Here is a 21,916-nt window from a genome sequence, read left to right as displayed (position 1 = left end):
CTATGTAACAGTGGTTTTACAGGAGACGCTCAGAGCAACTTAACTAAGAATCTGTCCACTGCTTCCTCCTTAACTGCTCTCCAATTAAACCGTCACCTGGAGGTCAGAACTGCGCTATTTTTACAACTGCAGTGGACAAAATCTGTGCCCCAATGATCATGCGGCATCTTTCGTCTACGGTAATTAGACTGTAGAAGTGAAGTTGAAGATATTTTTCGAAGTGTAGGTCAGGTGGCAGGAACACAGTTGAATGTTCATGGACGTGGACATTGGAACACAAGGAAAACCGTCCAACACGGATTGTAAAATTAGAATGTCAGAAAATAATAACAGACTTCGAAATGGATACAGGAATCAGACTCGAAGTCTGAAGACTAAGAAGAAGACAGACTAACATGCACCACGAACGCAAAGTCTGAATATCCTGTACGAAACAGAATCACATCATACCTTAGTATGACCTCCAGTCAACTTAATTAGTCTCCCAAACGTCGCTGTTTCGGATTTTTTTTCTTATATATCATCTCTTGTCCCTCAGGGACCCAATTCATCATCGTATTGTCTTACAATTGTTCAGCCCCGGAGCTATGACATTTTAGTGGCACCCCCCCCCCCCCCCCGCCCTCTCCACCACCCACCTTTGGCGCGTTTGAGATACCACCTCAACAATTTACGAAAAATCGATTTTTCAAAAATGTGTTCATTTTGTAGCGCACATATTCCTGATGAGTTTAATGTATAAAACATGTAAGAAATGGGCTCTGAGCACTATTGAACTTAACATCTGAGGTCATCAGTCCCCTAGAACTTAGAACTATTTAAACCTAACTAACCTAACGGCATCACACACATTCATGCCCGAGATAGGATTCGAACCTGCGACCGTAGCGGTCACGCGGAAATGTAAGACATGTATTTGGTCATAGATGAGCCCAAGTACCGTGCCATGCTTCTTCACATTCTTTTATCGCACGTCACCGTATATCGCTCTGTGGAATTCAAATATGTATATGTTTTAATGGAAACCACCAAACCTACATTCAGGACAGTGGAAATTAATATGCCCTGTGGTGCCTCTACTGCATCCAATAATTGGTTTTGACATCCTAGCCCCTTTAAAAAAAACTCACAATTAATAATGGGTGTGATATCTTGTGACCGGGAGAATGAGAATTCTTCAGAAGATGTGTACTATTTACTGCCTATTATCTAAAAACTTACGTTTCGTGTGACATAAAATTAAATATAGCAAACATAAAATCAGTAAAGACAAGAGACAAGCAGGACAGTGCACATTTCTTCAATCCTTAGGTCCCAGCATTTTTTCTCTCTAATCTTGCTACAGTTTTAGACGGCGTGCTTTTCTTTATGCGAGATCATCTATTACGCCATCAAAGTTCTTCAAACGTTTTGCATCATGAAAAATCAAAATGTCACTGTCCAGCACTAAAAAAAGCTGTTAATACGAATAGTACCCAAGAATGCTTCCCCCCATGAACCATCGACCTTGCCGTTGACGGGGAGGCTTGCGAGCCTCAACGATACAGATAGCCGTACCGTAGGTGCAACCACAACGGAGGGGTATCTGTTGAGAGGCCAGACAAATGTGTGGTTCCTGAAGAGGGGCAGCAGCCTTTTCAGTAGTTGCAGGGGCAAAAGTCTGGATGATTGACTGATCTGGCCTTGTGATATTAAGCAAATCGGCCTTGCTGTTGTGGTACTGCGAACGGCTGAAAGTAAGGGGAAACTACAGCTGTAATTTTTCCCGGGGATGCAGCTTTACTGTATGGTTAAATGATGATGGCGTCCTCTTGGGTAAAATATTCCGGAGGTAAAATAGTCCCCCATTCGGATCTCCGGGCGGGGACTACTCAAGAGGACGTCGTTATCAGGAGAAAGAAAACTGGCATTCTACGGATCGGAACGTGGAATGTCAGATCCCTTAATCGGGCAGGTAGGTTAGAAAATTTAAAAAGGGAAATGGATAGGTTAGGAACCAGGTTTTAAATTGTAAGAAATTTCCAGGGGCAGATGTGGACTCTGACCACAATCTATTGGTTATGAACAGTAGATTAAAACTGAAGAAATTGCAAAAAGGTGGGAATTTAAGGACATGGGACCTGGATAAACTGACTAAACCAGAGGTTGTGCAGCGTTTCAGGGACAGCATAAGGGAACAATTGACAGAGATGGGGGAAAGAAATACAGTAGAAGTCGTATGGGTAGCCCTGAGGGATGAAGTAGTGAAGGCAGCAGAGGATCAAGTAGGTAAAAAGACGAGGGCTATTAGAAATCCTTGGGTAACAGAAGAAATATTGAATTTAATTGATGAAAGGAGAAAATATAAAAATGCAGTAAGTGAAGCAGGCAAAAAGGAATACAAACGTCTCAAAAATGAGATCGATAGGAAGTGCAAAATGGCTAAGCAGGCATGGATAGAGGACAAATGTAAGGATGTAGAGGCTTATCTCGCTAGGGGTAAGATAGATACAGCCTACAGGAAAATTAAAGAGACCTTTGGAGAAAAGAGAACCACTTGTATGAATATCAAGAGCTCAGATGGAAACCCAGTTCTAAGCAAAGAGGGGAAAGCAGAAAGGTGGAAGGAGTATGTAGAGGGTCTATACATGGGCGATGTACTTGAGGACAATATTATAGAAATGGAAGAGGATGTTGATGAAATGGGAGATACGATACTGCGTGAAGAGTTTGACAGAGCACTGAAAGACTTGAGTCGAAACAAGCCCCTGGAGTAGACAACATTCCATTAGAACTACTGACGGCCTTGGGAGAGGCAGTCATGACAAAACTCTACCTTCTGGTGAGCAAGATGTATGAGACAGGCGAAATACCCTCAGACTTCAAGAAGAATATAATAATTCCAATCCCAAAGAAAGCAGGTGTTGACAGATGTGAAAATTACCGAACAATCAGTTTAATAAGTCACAGCTGCAAAATACTACCGCGAATTATTTACAGACGAATGGAAAAACTGGTAGAAGCCGACCTCGGGGAAGATCAGTTTGGATTCCGTAGAAATGTTGGAACACGTGAGGCAATACTCACCTTACGACTTATCTTAGAAGAAAGATTAGGGAAAGGTAAACCTACGTTTCTAGCATTTGTAGACTTAGAGAAAGCTTTTGACAATATTAACTGGAATACTCTCTTTCAAATTCTGATGGTGGCAGGGGTAAAATGCAGGGAGCGAAAGGCTATTTACAATTTGTACAGAAACCAGATGGCAGTTATAAGAGTCGAGGGGCATGAAAGGGAAGCAGTGGTTGGGAAGGGAGTGAGACAGGATTGTAGCCTGTCCCCGATGTTATTCAATCTGTATATTGAGCAAGCAGTAAAAGAAACAAAAGAAAAATTTGGAGTAGGTATTAAAATCCAGGGAGAAGAAATAAAAACTTTGAGGTTCGCCGATGACATTGCAATTCTGTCAGAGACAGCAAAGGACTTGGTAGAGCAGTGTCTTGAAAGGAGGATATAAGATGAACATCAACAAAACCAAAACGAGGATAATGGAATGTAGTCGAATTAAGTCGGGTGATGCTGAGGGAATTAGATTAGGAAATGAGACACTTAAAGTAGTAAAGGAGTTTTGCTATTTGGGGAGCAAAATAACTGATGATGGTCGAAGTAGAGAGGATATAAAATGTAGACTGGCAATGGAAAGGAAAGCGTTTCTGAAGAAGAGAAATTTGTTAACACCGCGTATAGACTTCAGTGCCAGGAAGTCGTTTCTGAAAGTATTTGTATGGAGTGTAACCATGTATGGAAGTGAAATATGGACGATAAATAGTTTGGAAAAGAAGGAAATAGAAGCTTTCGAAATGTGGTGCTACAGAATAATGCTGAAGATTAGATGGATAGATCACATAACTAATGAGGAGGTATTGAACAGGATTGGGGAGAAGAGAAGTTTGTGGCACAACTTGACTAGAAGAAGGGATCGGTTGGTAGGACATGTCCTGAGGCATCAAGGGATCACAAATTTAGCATTGGAGTGCAGCGTGAAGGGTAAAAATCGTAGAGGGAGACCAAGAGATGAATACACTAAGCAGATTCAGAAGGATGTAGGTTGCAGTAGGTACTGGGAGATGAAGAAGCTTGCACAGGATAGATTAGCATGGAGAGCGGCATCTAACCAGTCTCAGGACTGAAGACCACAACATCAACAACCCAAGAATGGTGTGGTTTCTCAGTTTGATTACGACTATTTTGTCACTGACTGCCAGTTAAAACGAAGTAGCCCGTTCTAAAATTACGGCAGTTCTAACACACTCCTAATAAGCGTGACTGTTTTGGCACAAATGGTCATTTTTATCTACCTCATTTGCATAAATAACACGACAGATTATAGTTCGCGAAGTACCAATATCAAATGCGCGTTAATCCTTCTACAAGCAATAAGTTTTATTTTAGGAAACAGTTTCACATTTCATTCATACGCTCCAGTTTCTCAAGGATGAGATGGAAAATTAGTAGTAGTACGAAATATTTATATAAACTTCGAATCGTCATATTCTTCCACATAATATGTTTAAAGTCCCCGTTTCTTCTCCTTACTCGTTCTAACAAACAATCTTGGAATCACTGATTCTGTAATTGTTCCTGCTATTGTCAGAACTTATACTCCTATTAGCTTCACAAACCATGACAGAATCACCTGTTTAGTTATCCCGCGTTTTTTCACCTGTTATGTGTGATCACACGTTCGTGCAACGCGTTTTCCGCGTCATTCCGTGAATAGAACTAAGCGGCTACTAACCGGGGACTGTACAACTAGCCCTTACTAGTATAGCGTTAATTTATAACTATAATTATTGAATCTAACAGGGCTACCGCTGGAAAGTGGGGGTTTTGGGCCGGGAGAAACTAAAATGCAAAACTACGGGAAAATGAAATAAGTAACAAGTTTGAAATTGTAGCATGAAATTTGGAGAAACTGACACAAAAATCCTAAAAGAAGCGAGTACAAAAATTAAAAAATTCACAAAAAGTAACAATTATTGGACTGGAAAACGAGAATGACCTATAAACGTTACTTATAGTTCCCGATTCCAATACTATTCCCTTTTTCGCAGGAGTTCAGAGAGCAGTAACAAGTGTGGAGATCCTATTACATTTCAGTGCACATACCTCTAGAAGTCCTAGAACTAGAAGAACTAGAATTGACCTCTTATACAGCTTAATTCTAGTGACCGATTCCAATGTTTCTTCCTTATCCCACTATTTTCGAGAGCAGTTACAAACTTAGAAATCCTATTACATTTCAGTGTACACACCTGCTAGAAAAACAATCTAACTAATGAATCATGGAAATGTTGGAGTCGATAACTAGGTTACCGAAGAGAGTAATACCGAATGTATAAAACAATTAGCATTGTAGTGCACACATTTGTTTCAAAAATGTTCTAAATATCAAATGTGGAATGGCTGTAATCGGTAACTACAGTTGATCTATACAGCTTAATTCTAGTTACCGATTCCAATATTTGTTACATTTTGTGAATTTTCATTATTTGTGTAGTGGAGTTTCGTTTACGATTTATGTGTCGGTTTCTCAACTTTTCAAGCTCTTGTTTTTTTAAAATTATTTTATATATGTTATTGTTGATTTAATTTTTCCCGTTGCTGTGTTATATTTTAGTTTCTCTCAGCCCAAAACCCCCTCTTTCGTTGCTGTGTTACATTTTAGTTTCTCTCAGCCCAAAACCCCCTCTTTCCTACTATAGTTAATTCAATAATTATTTAATAATAAATTAATGCTATATCAGAATATTACAACTTCACAATGTCATATACTGTAATGGATATAAAGGTTCCATGTACTTTTCTCACTCGCATAAATTGCAATGATAATTTATTTCAGACACGTCTATTCCTCTTCCTTTATTCTTTCTTACTTTCATTACCTTCGTATCCTTTCGATATAATTCGTGGCTGAGTAATTAATCCCGTTAATTGTGATTGTAATTTTATCGTATACTACATTCGTTTGTTTACGAATATGATGGTTGCTTTCAAAGATTGCCTCTGTATAGAGTCTTTGACTTAGGTTTGACGTCATTGCTCAAAGCCGACGGGTGGAATCGGCCGTTAGGACTGACCCAAGTTTTTTCATTTCTAGATGCGACGGGGATTCCTCCGGCAGAGGCATCACGCATTCAAAAATAAACTTATGAATCGTTCAGATATCAACCTAGATAGCTTCCAAAATTTTCAAATATACGGGGAGGCGTTTCAAAATCACATGACAAATAGACCAACGTTCCGTGTATGCTAGGCGCTTCGTGAAACGAGGCTTTTTCCTTCAAGAATATGAAATTGGCGCCCCCAATAGTGCTGCCCGTGGCAGATAACCCGGTTTGCGCCCCCCAACCTTTCCCCTCCCAGATCCGGTGCCTGCAGTTGTTAGCCCCTATGAAGTACATTTTCACCAATGATGAGTCAGTGTTGGGCAACTCCACCCTGACAGCATTGGATATTAGGTACAAATTTTTCGATCCAGTTTCAAGAAATCTCACCGAGCGAGGTGGCGCAGTGGTTAGCACACTGGACTCGCATTCGGGAGGACGACGGTTCAATCCCGTCTCCGGCCATCCTGATTTAGGTTTTCCGTGATTTCCCTAAATCGCTTCAGGCAAATGCCGGGATGGTTCCTTTGAAAGGGCACGGCCGATTTCCTTCCCCATCCTTCCCTCACCCGAGCTTGCGCTCCGTCTCTAATGACCTCGTTGTCGACGGGACGTTAAACACTAATCTCCTCTTCCTCAAGAAATCTCTGACTAGTGGCCAACACAGTGTAACTGGACTCGGCAGCGTTCCTGTGGCAGTCACAAGACATCAATGTGCACCTGCCACTGCACGCAGCAAGTTCCCTATCATGTAATGTGCCAGATTCTCTCGAGAATCGTATGAATATGCAGTCAGGTGAGCGGTCGCCACATTACAAAGTTGAAAAAAAGGCTGTTACTCAACAGCACGTCTGTTTATTTGTAAAGGTAATGCCTCCAAAGAACATCGCGCTATGCTCAGTTCTACTATACCTCCTGGGAGGTCCATTGTGGCATGATGTTGACGCAGAAAATCTAACCCCAGGACCATGCAGTACCCGTCGCTTACATCTGACATCACTTCCACACACTGTCTAAAGTGGTTGTCCCATCTATGAAATTCATCACTACAGACCTCAGAGGTCGTATATCAATATCTCCTACAACACGCAAATCCTATCGTGGTGGGCTCCACTGCCTCCTACCCAGTAATTTTCTCGAGGATACTGACACATATGCTGCCGTTTCCAACAACACTTCATACTCTCTTCCATCCACAGCACCCACTTTGGCACACTCCACCTTTGCATTCGTTTTGAGTGAACTTATTCCTACTAGGAACTCCTGTCGGCGGCCCTGGAGCTCCCTTCTAAGTTTAAAGGACCCTTCTTATTTCCTGGACTACCTCTGCCATTATGCCTATAGTTTTGCAGTTCATCAAAACCTCCTCTACTGTAATATCTACCAAACTGTTGGCGACCCTCGTTACTCGTGTTGCGGGCTCCGGTAATGGTAACATTGTATTAGTACATGTCCTGTTTCACGGCAATTAAAATACGTAATATTCGATGTAAACTCCTGTTTCGCTCCCTTACCCTTGTCGATTTCTTCGTATTCCAGAGCTCACCCAACCTCTTCATTGAGATCCTTAGGCGGCGCCTTGCGCACTCTCCTAGACATTTCCAGTGTCAAACCCCTTAAAAAACGATTGAGCGCACGTTACTCGGCCTCCTGCAGCACCACTTTATTTACCTCCTCTTTTAATGAGAGCTCGTACATGTGAACGTTCATTTTCCTAATTCTATCCGCAAAGTCACCAACTGTGTCATTATGTCCCCTGGATGCCATCTCTAATTGTTCGTAAAAGACCGTGCACTATTTTTCTTCCTGCATTGTTGTTCCAACATCTGTATCAGCTGGTCAAGGCACCTTACGAATAATTTTGCTTCTCATCAAAAACGTAAACTTGCGATCTGCAACATTTGTTCATCTGACCAACCCCTTATGTCAGCTGATGACTTAAGATCCTCTATCAATGCCAATATATTGTCAGACGCTCTACCAGAGACAGGAGATACAAGATTCACCACAGTCTCATCCACTCCTAGATTCTGCGACTGCAACACTTCTGTCTCGCGACTCTTTCTTCCTAATACATTTAACATTAGCCACTCTCAGCTGAGCCACCTGATCCATTAATGACTGGATCGCTTCTTCGCTGGTAACACCTCGCGTCTCTGATTTCGCCTCTGCGTCCATTATCCACGATAAAAATTAACTACAACAAAACAATACACACAGAATCGTAAGCCCCAAAGTCTTCTACAACATTATTTAATCTGTCTAGTCTTGAGACACCTGTACTCTGAACTCTGCCTAGCCGTGTGCCCAAAACGGTTACAAGTAAAGTTGTTCCGCTACTGATTCGGCACAAGGTGCAGAATGCCCAACTAAATTACAATGAATGTAACGTACGGTACTAACCATTCATCTTTACCATTACTCATAAATTTCTCTGCTTTCAAAATGTAATTTTCATAAAACACAGCTTCCAAACTTCGACTTCATGGTTACCACCACACAAGAACCAAGTTGTCTAACTCACTCCAGTCACCGTACTTCGAGATGTGCCTGGAACGAAGTGCTTCAGGGGTTGGAGACCCTCCGCTGTCGATTACTGCGACGTCGGCTCTTCTGACACCAATCTGTATGGACCACTCTGTAGTGGTGCCTCTGTAGGGGGGTGGGGGGAGGTATCGTGTTTGATTACTAATCAAACGGCCCTCGGTCGCGGGTTCGTTTAAACTTTGAATGAAAATCGTCAGCAATTGCGGCCGACGTCAAAAATAGGAAGACGCCCTCATTCTGTCAATGCGCTTGTGAAAGAGGGTACTCTCTTACTCTGGCCCCTGTGGTGGGAAACTATCCCTAAAGGCGGAAAAATCAGCAATGATCAAAGGCGTGAGGATGCAAAAGGCAATAGAACCACTGCATTAAACACTCGTGCTGTATATCCATATGACATGTGACCTGTAATGAAAAAGATGTCATAATGATCTCTTCATTGGCAAAACATTCCAGAATAGTCCCCCATTCGGATCTATGGGAGAGAACTGCCAGTGGGAGATGCCCATGAGAAAAAAAATTGAATAACCAACGAAAGGATAATGTTCTACGAGTCGGGGCGTGAAATGTCAGAAGTTTAAACGTGGTAAGCAATCTAAAAAAAAATTAAAAGTAAAATGCTGAGGCTCAATCTAGATATAGTGTCGGGTCAATAAAGCTAGGACTTCATCTTAGATTAGTATAGGGTAATATCAAAAGCAGCAGAAAGTGGTATAATGAAAGTAGGATTCATTACGAATGGGAAGGTAGAGCAGAGATTGAGGTACTTCGAAGATTTCAGTCACAGGATTGTTCTCGTCAGAATCGACAGCAAACCAACGCCTACAATAATGTTTCAGATGTACATGCCGACCTCGCAAGCCGAAGATGAAGAAATAGGGAAAGTATGAGAGAACACTGAACGAGTAATTCAGTACTTGGAGAGAGATAATATCTAATAGTCGTGGAAGGTTTGAACGCGGTTGTAGGGGAGGGGGCAGCAGAATGAGTCCCAGGAGAATTTGGGCTTGGTGCTGCGAATGAAAGATGACAAAGGCTGAGTGCTGTAATAAAATTCATCTAATAATAGTGAATACTCTATTCAAGAATCACAAGAGGAGAAGGTATACTTGGGAAAGGTCGGGTGACAAATTAAGATTTCAGTTAGATTACATCATGGTCAGACAGAGAGTCCGAAGTCAAATACTTAATTATAAGGGGTAACCAGGAGCAGATATAGACTCAGATCACAATGTAGTAGTGAAGTATAGTAGGCTAAAGTTTAAGAGATTAGTCAGGAAGAATCAATACACAAAGAAGTTGGATGCAGAAGTACTAAGGAATGACGAGATACGCTTGAAGGTCTCTAAGGCTATAGATACAGCAATAAGAAATAGTTCAGTAGACAGTACATTTGAAGAGGAATGGACATCTCTAAAAAGGGCCATCACAGAAGTTGGAAAGAAAAACATAGGTACAAAGAAGGTAACTGCGAAGAGACGATGGGTAACAGAAAAATACTTCAACTGATCGATGAAAGAAGGAAGTACAAAAATGTTCAGGATATTTGAGGAATGCAGAAATAAATGTTACTGAGGAGTGAAATAAATAGCCAGTGCAGGGAAGCTAAATCGAAATGGCTGCATGAAAATTGTGAAGATATCGAAAAAGAAATGATTGTCGGAAGGACTGACTCAGCAGACAGGAAAGTCAAGACAACCTTCGCTGATATTAAAAGGAAAGATAGGAATATTGAGAGTGCAACGGCAATTCCACTGTTAAATACAGAGGAGAGAGCGGATAGGGGGAAAGAGTGCACTGAAGGCCTCTATGAGCGGGGAGATTTGTCTCATGTGATAGAAGAAGAAACAAGAGTCGATGTAGTAGAGATAGGGGATCCAGTATTAAATCAGAATTTGAAAGAGCTTTGGAATACGTAAGATCAAATAAGGCAGAAGGAATAGATAACATTCCATCAGAATATCTAAAATAATTGGATTAAGAGGCAATAAAACGATTAATCACGTTACTGTGTAGAATTATGAGTCTGGCGACATACCATCTGACTTTCGCAAAAATGTCATCCACAGAATTCCGAAGACTGCAAGAGCTGACAAGTGCGAGAATTATTGCACAATCATCTTAACAGCTCATGCATCCAAATTGAAGACAAGAATAATATTCTGAGAGAAACAGGGGTAAGCCATAGGGAGAGACGAGTAATATACAATACGTACAAGAGCCAAGAGGGAATAACAAAAGTGGGCGACCAAGAACGAAGTGCCCGGACTAAAAAGGGTGTGAGATATGGATGTATTGTTTCGCCCCCAGTGTTCAATCTGAACATCGAGGAAGCAATGATGGAAATAAAGGTTCAGGAGTGGAATTAAAATTCAAAGTGAAATGATATAAATGATAAGATTCGCTGATGACATTGCTATCCTGAGTAAAGTGAAGACGAATTACATGATCTGGTGAATGGAATGAACAATCTCATGAGTAGAGAATATGGCTTCAGAGGAAATCTAAGAAAGACGGAAGTAATGAGAAGTAGCAGGAAAGGAGAACAACGAGAAACTTAACATCTGGATTGATGGTCACGAAACAGATGAAGTTAAGGAATTCTACTACCCAGGCAGCAAAATAACCAATGATGGTGTAGATGGGAGAACATATAAAACAGACTAGCCGTGGGCAAAAAGAATTCCTAGTTAAGAGAATTGTACCAGTATCAAACATAGCCCACAATTTGCGGAAGAAAATTATGACAATGTACGTTTGGAGCACATAATTGTGTATAATTGAAACAAGGACTGTAGGAAAACTCTACAACAAGACAATCGAAGTATTTGAGATATGTTGTTGCTGAAGAATATTAAAAATGTGATGGACTCATAAGGTAAGAAATAAAGAGATTTTCCAGGTAATCGGCGAGGAAAGAAATGTATGAAAAAGAAGATGGGACGGGACGGTACGACATCTTGTAAGGCATCAGGAAATAACGTCCACGGTACTAGACGGAGCTGTAGTGGGTAAAAACTGTAGAGGAAGACCTGTGATACATCCAGCGGCGGATAATTGAGGACGGAGGTGCAAGTGCTACTTTGAGATGAGGTTGGCTCAGGATAGAAATTGGTTGCAGGTCGCATCAAACCAGTCGGAATATTGATGAAAAAAGGATCTCCTGTTCTACATGAGGTATGCACGCCCCTCTTCGTGAGCTCTGGACGGTGCAGCTGGCGTTGGCTGCTAGGGCGACGCCAGGCGATGCTGTGTCAGGACCCTGACCCTGCGGCGAAGGCGAGGCCACGGCCAGTTGCGACAGTGACTCTTCTCAGCTGAGGAACACGCCAGGTGGTGGTCCCGCAGCTCTTCGCTCCTCTGTGGCGGAGACAGCAGGTCGTACAGGCGGCGGACAGGGTCTTAACGCTGTTACGCCAATCCCTCTCTGCGCCCCAGTTTCACCAGCAACAGACACATGCAGCGGGCTGGCGGCGGTGTGGCGCCAAGTCTCACGAGGGACCCAGTGTGGTGGCAGACGCAACCTGGTCTCGAACCGGCTGCTGTTGCTGGCGCTGCCAGTCATCTTGCAGTCTGCCTCTGCTTTTGTGTCTTAATGCGGGTACTCGTCTATTACCCAGTCCCAGAGTCGAATGACGTTCTTCCCTCAAATTCAGCCTCGTTTTATGTCAATTTGTTTCTCTAAAACCTGGACTCTAGTCACGTCGCCCACATCAAAGAGATTCGTTCGAGGGTGGTCGTCACGACCAGATAACTGTCCTGTCCTCGCTTCGCAGCTCACTTGCCCATTGTTATTGTGCCCTTCGTGTGGACGTAGAGTGGCTGACAGCCAGCACTGTTACCGCAATAGTTGCGGCGGCCTCCATGCTACATTCAGCCACTGACACGAAAGGTTTGATACTTTAACCTAAAATAGTGGATAGTGCCACTACAACATGCAGACTCAAGCAACGAAGGATATTTGTACTAAATTGGAATTCCATCCTGAGTGTCCTGCCCACTAGACAAATGCGCTAATCACTACGTCACCCTGGCACAGTGGCTTTCCAAAACTGCACAGGCTACCGTAACACGATTCCCTCCGCACACCATATTCGCATTCTCCCTTCAGTCGACTTTATACTCCCCCTACATTCAAAGAATATTACACAGGATCTCCGACTGTGTTGTAATAGTATCTCAGCAATGAACGAAACGTGAGATCCTGCCTGAAACCCAAACACAGGTGCATTGATCAAATGTAAATATACAGTTCAGAGACCTTTCCAAGTCTCAGACATTCGTGATGCATGCCTGCATACTGAGGGAACAATGAAAATTTCTGGCAAAGCCAGTATTCGAACATGGGTCTTCTGCTCTCTAGACCACTGTGCTAGGTCAGCGTGGAGTAGTGACTGATGCATCTGCCCAGGGAACCGGATTCCTGGATTCGAATCTCGCCTTGGTACAAATTTTCATTGGTCTCCTTCGTCTGTATACATACATGACAGATGTTTACGAGTTGGAAAGGTGTCTGGAATCATGTAATTCCATTTCATTAAATATAGCTGAAAATTTACTGTCGATTGTAAACATTTATTCGTTGAAATCTATTTGTTCTCTATTTTGGAGTTTTTGTTTGTAAATGGCCTCAATTCTGGCGACACTGTATACAGTGCTCGACTGTAATGGAGTATTTACCGTTGCTGTACTTACATGTGTGTGTCATGTAGCTTCTAACATTCTTATAATGTGAGAATACGGTGTGATTAGCTGCACCCATGATATCCTTAACCTTACAAATGTTCGCCGGCCGTTGTGGCCGAGCGGTTCTAGGCACTTCAGTCTGGAACTGCGCGACTGCTACGGTCGCAGGTTCGAATCCTGCCTCGGGCATGGATGTGTGTGATGTCCTTAGGTTAGTTAGGTTTAAGTAGTTCTGAGTTCTAGGGGACTGATGACCTCAGAAGTTAAGTCCCATAGTGCTCAGAGCCATTTGAAGCCATTTACAAATGTTCAAGACAGGAAAACAAAGGCCATTAGGTAGTACACATCTCCCGTTGCTAAAACTGATACTTTCTAAGGATCAGTGACTATGTGAAATAAACACGCTGCACAAAAGACACGTAAAATGTTAAGTTGTAGCTGCCGCAGGCTACTGCTGCCTTGTCGAACGCCGTACTGCGCAAAGAAGTGAGGCACACAGCTACTCTTGCACTTTCAGTAGGCAGCCGTTATTGGAGCTGCCCGAGGCTGCGTGAATATTGCTGAGGTGTCCGACGGCGTCTGCAGATATTACTATTGGTCTCCCAGAGGCTTTGTGGCGACGCTGCAATGGCCATTTCCAATAAATTTCCGATTTGGAAATTCCGCTACCGTTAATACGTTTATCGCTGGAATACGTCTTCGTAAAGCACTTCAGGCGGCAAGAATAAATACCAGCACGCATGAGCTTGAAGGTCCAACGCATAAAATGAACACAGCTATTCAGCCTACTACTAAATGTATCTACCTCACCTCGGATTATGGTGACACTCTTAAGAATTGTCCGAAAAAGCGCTACTCTTTAACGTGAACGCTTTCTTAATTGTGCAGTTTATAGCAAAATATATCACAACAACGATTCGTATTGTTAGTGGAGAGAAGGCTCGTATATCGTGCTACTATGTTTTGACTTGCATTTGTCTTTAAGAGGATTCTGTTTTGAGATAATTGTACGTGTCCTTCCCACCCGTTTTATTATACCGCTGTTCTTCATATTATTCACAAATAAGTAGAGCCACTTGAAGTAGAGGCTTCGAGGGAGGGCACCATAGCACCAAATTCATTTTACGGATGTTACCATGATGTTGATATACAGTACCTTGGTTAGACTTCGTTACACTGAATTATTGATGGAACCAATTGTCCACTAGTTTATCAAAAACAAATTGGTTCAAATGGCTCTGAGCACTGTAGGACTTAACAACGAAGGTCATCAGTCCGCTAGAACTTAGAACTACGTAAACCAAACTAACCTAAGGACATCACACACATCCGTGCCCGAGGTATGATCCGAACATGCGACCGTAGCGGTCGCGCGGTTCCAGACTGAAGCGCCTACAACCATTCGGCCACTCCGGCCGGCCAGTTTATCACAGATCGGGTAATAAATCAAAGAGAAGGAAGTGCAAATTGGATAATGCTAGACGACAAAAGTCCCACAAGTAGTCCAAAAATATTCTCCATTTGAACGAAATTAATCGAAATATCATACGTAGTACGATGAATTTGTTGGGTCATTAAAAATGTGGTTTGATGAAGTGAAACTGTGCATTCCATCGCATTTCCTGTAGCCAATTAAGCGGTATAAAAACAAACAAACACCGTCCTAATAGGCATTGAAGACCCAACGGCACCGACCGGCCGGCGTTTCATCCCAAGTCCTTAGGTGTCACCAGATGTAGTGGTCAGCACACCACTCTCCTGGCCATTATCAGTTTTCGTCACCGATGTCGCTATTTCTCAGTCGAGTAGCTCCTCAATTGGCATCACAGGTGCTGAGTCTACTCTGCTTCCCAACAACACTCGGCAGATCCAGATGGGCTTGGCTAGCACTTGGATGGGTTACCGACAGTGTTTAACTTCGGTGATGTGATGGGAACCGGTGTTACCACTGCGGAAAGGCCGTCGGCAACTATGCAATATACCACCTCAAAATGTACACGGTGAGCGAAAAGTCTTGCCCTGATTACAACAATTTATTACAGATTAACCGTTTCACAAAATAATTTACATTTGATGCCGTTACATCGGTTAGTGTTATTAGTTTTTGTAAGACCACGTACGTTAGTAAACCTCAACGTGTGCTCCCTTGGTAGCTCGGAGAATGTCGAGGCCTGCATGATTTGCCCTTTGTAAGCATGCAACCTAAGCCTTTCATGAAGAATCTTCACCACACTTGCTTGCGGTATTTGAAGTTCGCGTGATGCTTGACGAGTTGATTTAGACGGACTCCCGTGAAACGATTGCCGAACACGATCAACAGTTGCATCACTTAGACGAGGCCTGCAGCTTCGAGGAAGATCTTCAACGCTGCATGTTTCGTTAATCTTTGCATATCATCGCTTTACTGATTTAACGTCCGGAGAGCTGCGTCCGTAAGAAGCTCGAAATTTACGCTGAACGCTTATGGTCGATTTCGTTTCGTGAAACCAAAGCACACATTGCGCTTTCTCTTTCTCCGGCGCAATTTCGCCAGCAACTAACGTCACCTAACAGACCGCGTCGGTGTTGTGGAGCACTAGCGCCGTCTATTGATCACAACAACTAGTAACACTAACCTATGTAATGGCATCATATGTAACTTATATTGACAAACGGTTATTCTGTTATAAATTTTTATAATCAGGGCAAGACTTTGTGCTCACCCTGTATTTTAAATTTATTGTAACTTAATGTGGTATCTATATCTTGTTCAGGGGAGTCTTAAATTGTCGGGATTTGAGTATTCTTGTACGTCTGTAGGCTTTCGTGGACGAATAGAGTATTCCTAAAATTAATATGGGCTATAGACCGTGTCCTGCTGTTAAGCCATCGTTTCGGCCACTAGTGCTAGTGGTTTTGATCAGGGTATGTAGTGATAGACACTGCCGAATTCAACGTGAATTTATACACTGAAACGTTGATCCCTTTACGAAGACGATCCAGTCAAAACGCCAGAAAAATTTTTTGAAAATTATACAATGATCTATTTTTCCAGCATGTGCATATTCCCTGGGCGTAATTCATATTTCACATGAGAACGTTTGATATTGTGGAAGGAAATGGCAACCACGAAGATCAGCAGTAGGAGATCTCGCTGCTTACAGCTGGACATTATCTTACTGAAATGTAAGCCCGAGATGGCTTGCCATGAAGGGCAACATAAGGGGTGCAGAATATCGTCGACGTACTGCTGTCATGTAAGAGTCCCGCGAATGACAACCAAAGAAATGGTGCTATGAAATTGAATGGCTCTTCAGACCATCACTCTTGGCGACGATCAGGCTGGGATCCCACCACAGTCTGGGATGACCCCAGGTAGGACTCGCTGGTCATCAGGGTCCCCGTTCGAAGTGGTACTCATTACTGAAGACATTGCTGCTCCAGTCAATAAGACTCCAGATCGAAGACGTGCCTGGAGATGCCCAGGACAGCGGTGGGATGCCGACCTGAACATCGCCCGCTGTATGGCCAGACAACCAAGAATGATGGTCTAGAGTGCCATTTCTTTTCATAGCAGAACCCCTTTCGTTGTCATCCTCGGAACTCTCATAGCATAGCGGTATTCTATGACCCGTTTTGTTGCTCTTCATGAAAAGCCATCCTGTATTTACATTCCAGAACGACAATTTGCGCGAGCACACGACGATTTTTCGTGATTGTCAACCCAAACTCAGCCAGCAAGATCTCCAGGCCTCTCCGCAACTCAGAAAGTTTGGAGCATTATGGTCATGAACCTCCAACCATATCGATATTTTGACGATCTAACGTGCCAAGTGCACATAATGTGGCATGTCCTCTCCCAGGAGGACGTCCAACAACTCGGTCGATCAATACCAAGCCGAATAACTGCTAGCATAAGGGCCAGAGACGGACCAACGCGTTGTTGAATTTTGACAGTTTTTGAAGTTCTTACTCTTCAATACATCATTCAGCTTTTCTGAAGCTGCTATCATTTATTTGTCTGAACATGTACATCACATCCACAGATCTCCATTACATTCAGATAATTCCTTCATGGTGCGCCTTTTCTCATATTTTTGACTTAGAGTAAATTTGCAACTCACGGCTTAGGTAAATCTATGTCTTTCCGTCCATCTATCTGGCGATTTGAAACGATAAAAAACTCTGCTTCCGTTACAGACCTCTTTGTTACTTTCTGTAGTTTCATATTGTTGCCGAATTCCTTCTGTCTCATTTGGTATCCATCTCATGAAGGTACCTTACTTACCTCCCATTTTTATCAACGTATTTGCCGTGTGCAGATACATTTCCTTGGCAGTATGTCAGCGGGGCACGTAAGACCAAGCAACGCACACTGTAAGCGCTGACTACGTTTGCTCGAGGAAGTCTTCGGTAGGGCAAGAGAAAATAGACTGCTAGCTGGTTTGTGTCCAAATTGCCCAAAAGTGGCATTTTGCACCTGGAAACTCATTTATTGTGCTAACATCAATGTGACATAATTACTTTTCGTGATGCCTGTTAAGAGTAGTTATGTTTTAAGTCAGATTATTTTCATTAGCTCGATTTGCGGAAGAATTAAATACCTCTTCTTGGACTTATGGTCACTGTTCCATATGATAAAATTATCGGTAAGATCCTTGACAAACAGTTCGTACAACATAGAGGATGCGTATTCCATTGCAACAACGCTTTCTGTAAACTTGAGTTCCTTAGCACTGGTATTTGTATTGAATTCATCATATAAGCATTACAGTTCCGAGAGAAGAAAATGGTCTTCTCCTTGGTAGACAGACAGATACGTCATTTTTCCATCCCTGAATTTGTCCTTTATTGATTGATGAAGTTCCCTTTGAACAGCAAGTGAAGAACAAAACACATCGAGGTCTAGTCATTGGGAGAGCCTGACGGTCAATGTGTCATCTGACAGCACCCTAATGATTATGTAGGTTTTCGTATACAACACATATTTATGGATTGGTAAATCATTTTTCTAATCAGAACAAGGAAAACCAGGTATGTGCGAGTAAGCCTATTCTGTATAAACATAATTACGTGTATATGTTAATTTTCTGTTGCTAAATGGCCTGGTGCAATTCTTTCTACTGGACGGCACTCCATCGAATAGCTTGTTCTCAACTCACCACCGTCATTCAACCAGGGAAGGGGGACGTACAGTTGATACATTTGACTGTCATCTTGACATATGTGCCCGATGACAGGTTTTCAGAGAATACATTAGAATTTGTTGTATATTATTGCTAAGTGTCACTGTCCCAGATGTATAGGGAAACCTACTAATGGTTGGCAGAATTCTTGTAACTACAAATCGCTGCTGTAGTTTGCGTCGTCGTGAAGTTTCATTGTTAGAACTTGTGTCTGTATTATCACAACGACATTGTTCGTACGTGTACATAGGCAACACAGTTATCAGATTCGCAAAGCAGACTGCCTTCTCAACTTCCCTCACACATCGTGTCAACTACCTACAATCACGAACTTAGTTTTGCCACATCACAAACGAAGCACATGTCTCGAGATCATTCCCCAATGGAGAACGACTGAAACATTATGGACAAGGGCCTCCGACTAGTTCGGGAGTTTGACGATCTAACATGTTAAGTGCACATAGTTTGTTACTATAACTGTAACGAGAACATCCAATTACTATACCAATCAGAGCCAAGCCAAACGATTGCTTGCATAAGGGTCAGAGATGGGCCAACGCGTTATTGACATGCTCAATTTGAGAAGCTCTTTCTCCTGAACATATCATCCGATTTTTCTGATATTGTGATAATTTTTTGGTCTCTGTATGTACATCACATCTGCCGATTTCCGTCCCATTCGCATATTTCCTTAGGGGTGCATCGTTTTCTTCTTTTCTTTATTTGTGGTGTCCATTTGCAGCACCGTTTTGTACTTAGTTATACAGATATTCCTTGGCATGCCTATTCCCGGCTGGTCTGTTTGCAGGAAGAAGACGACGCTGAGGGCCTGGTGAGCGAGGAGGAGCCAGTGACTGCAGCCACACCCGCTCCAGCGGCGCTCCTGGCGCTGCTGATCAACCGCCTGGGTCTGGTTGCGTCGACAGCCACCTGTGTCGCCGCCCTCTCCGTCAGACTCATGGCTTAACTCTCACCTCCCTGCCAAATACTAGCCACTCATATCGATATCTGTGGACGGCGACTACCATCCCAAAATAATTCTGCACTTACGGACATGTCGTAAAATGAAATGTGCTTCCATTCTGTCCAATGTGAAGGATCCCTCTTCAGGTCTGACCTGAAACTGTCTTGCTTTTGGCCAGCCTTACGTTGCTGAGCAGATCGTTTAAGCAATGGGTCGACAATTGCGCTTTTCTGTCAATACGGTTCCAAGTTCAGACCAGCCATCAAAAAATTGATACAGCTACGACAAGAGAGGACCAGTATCTTTGGAACTGTCGATGAGGGCCTGTATGTGTGTAACTGAGGAAGAGACGGAGGGTTGGCAATTTGAATATGAATTTGCTTTACTTTAAATGGTCAAGTTGCTCTGTGGGAAAAGGACTGTATGCAAAAAGCAAATCTTACCTGTAGTCGAGTCCCCGTTCGGTAGAGCAATTTAACTCCCCTAATATGACGGGAACTTTATGTACTTATGTACTTATCAGCTTCGAGAAATTCGGTCTCCCGTCCACTTTCCGTCACTGTGGACTTTTGCATCGTTTTTGTTGATTTTCGCCTATCACACATCCTTTACGTTTGGCCATTTTTATCAGTGACGCACAGAAATTCTTCTCTTGTCCTAGAAGTATGAATGTCTTACTGGGACAGCTTTCTTTCAGTGCCATGAAAAACCCCTTACAGGTCTGTAGCGTTATGGTACCATCGTTGTTTTCATGTTACAGTTTTGGTGGCAAGCTGGAAGCCATACAGATAATCTTGAGCCTACAATGCATAAAAAAGTGAAAAGTTTGAACGTAGCACAGCCTTAACCCATCGACTTGTTACTTTCATTAATTGATAATCACAAGGACATTAGAGACTGCCGCGCCATCTCATCTAGTCAGAGTAGTGTACTTCACAGTGAAAATTAAAATAAAAAAATTGAAAAAGGTAATTAAGTTAATATAATGTAATTCCATCTTTGTTCCAAAGTGTTTTCTGTGTTCCGCCTATTACATTTGCGCCTCTGTATAAGACATATTCTTAATCTTCATATTACTTTTGAATATATGAGAAAAAGTACTACCGTAGCTGTATCTTGATAACGTCTTTATTGTCTTACATGACTAGTTTCGGTGGCACATTACCACCATTCTCAGACTCCATCACTGCTATAAGAGTAATAGATTTCCTTGGACCATTTATTGTGGAGCCCTTGTTACTACTACATGCAGGCATTGTAGACAACGAGGTGGCGAATAGAGACTTCTGAGGAAAGATAGCCCATGTGTACTAGGACTAGGACTCCACAATAAGTGCGCCAAAGAAATGTATTACTTTTTCGGCAGTGATGCAACCTGAGGACGGCGGTAATGTGCCGCCGCAACTAGTCGTGGGAGAAAATAAAGAGAGTCTCAATATATAGCTGTGGTGGTACTTTTTCTCATATATATCATCAGTTGACGTTTCTCGTCCACGCAGTAGCATGGACATCCATGAATTATTTTTGTATGCTTTTTTACTTCATTCACAGAACTGCAAATTTAATCATATTCCACACATAGACAAATTTAACTGTGAACTGCGAAAAAGAAGAGTATACGAAAATATGTTTACTGTACGTTCATACTTGTTTCGTAAATATTTGTGTTTATTACTGTACTTTTTAGGTAAAACGAATCACTTTCTCGCTGAAGTTACGTGATTCCACAGCTCTCGAAACACCGAAGTGATTTAAGAGTCTTCAACTATTCAATATGACAAAGTGATCTGACAGTATAACACCTGGAGCACAATTTCTAGGCAAACTGCATTAGACAATATCAGTAGTATCCCAGAAGAAAACGTGTTGCACTTAGTAACAATAACCTCTAACCCAATTTGCATGTCGAATACCGCTTTTCATCGTGATCTCGTGCTAGCAGCCTGTGTTATTAGGTTGAATACCATTTAACGTTACTTCTCTGGAGAACTAAAAATTTATTTCCAGCTTAACGTTTACAGTGAACAGCACAAGAATATGTGTTGACCTCTGAATTTTGAGGCGTAGAAAGGAAGTGCTGTGAGGTAACTCGTGTCCTTTTACACATATGTCAGTGAAAGCCCGTCAGTGGCGTGTATGTGTGTGTGTGTGTGTGTGTGTGTGTGCGTGTGTGTGGGATGGATGTCAAAGGCTTTTAAGTGAGACTTTTAGTTCCTTTTTTGTCTACCTCCAGCTTCCGGACTCTAGAAAAGAGTGGGTGCATGTCGCGCGAGATTTTGTAGTAAAGTGGAATTTTCCGCACTGCCTGAAGTCTGCTCACGGCAAAAATTTGGTTACGGAGTTCCCATATAACAGTGGAAACAGGTATTCCTATTATGAGAACAACTTCAGCGTTCTTTTATTAGCTGTCG

The 21,916-nt window shown here is 42.4% G+C and overlaps 1 protein-coding gene across 1 annotated transcript in view; it reads left to right on the top strand.

Annotated features, from left to right (window-relative positions):
* Positions 1 to 20,472, top strand: part of LOC126259491 (neuronal acetylcholine receptor subunit alpha-3-like) — a 157,341-nt gene extending 136,869 nt beyond the window's left edge. Inside the window, exon 9 of the mRNA XM_049956331.1 lies at positions 19,350 to 20,472. Coding sequence (XP_049812288.1) covers positions 19,350 to 19,508 — 159 coding nt within the window. The 3' untranslated portion in view covers positions 19,509 to 20,472. The remainder of the gene's footprint in view (positions 1 to 19,349) is intronic.
* Positions 20,473 to 21,916: the final 1,444 nt, after the last annotated feature.

The sequence above is a fragment of the Schistocerca nitens genome, chromosome 5 (assembly GCF_023898315.1).
Source record: "Schistocerca nitens isolate TAMUIC-IGC-003100 chromosome 5, iqSchNite1.1, whole genome shotgun sequence".
NCBI lineage: Eukaryota > Metazoa > Arthropoda > Insecta > Orthoptera > Acrididae > Schistocerca > Schistocerca nitens.
This window is presented reverse-complemented; position numbering and strand designations above follow the sequence as displayed.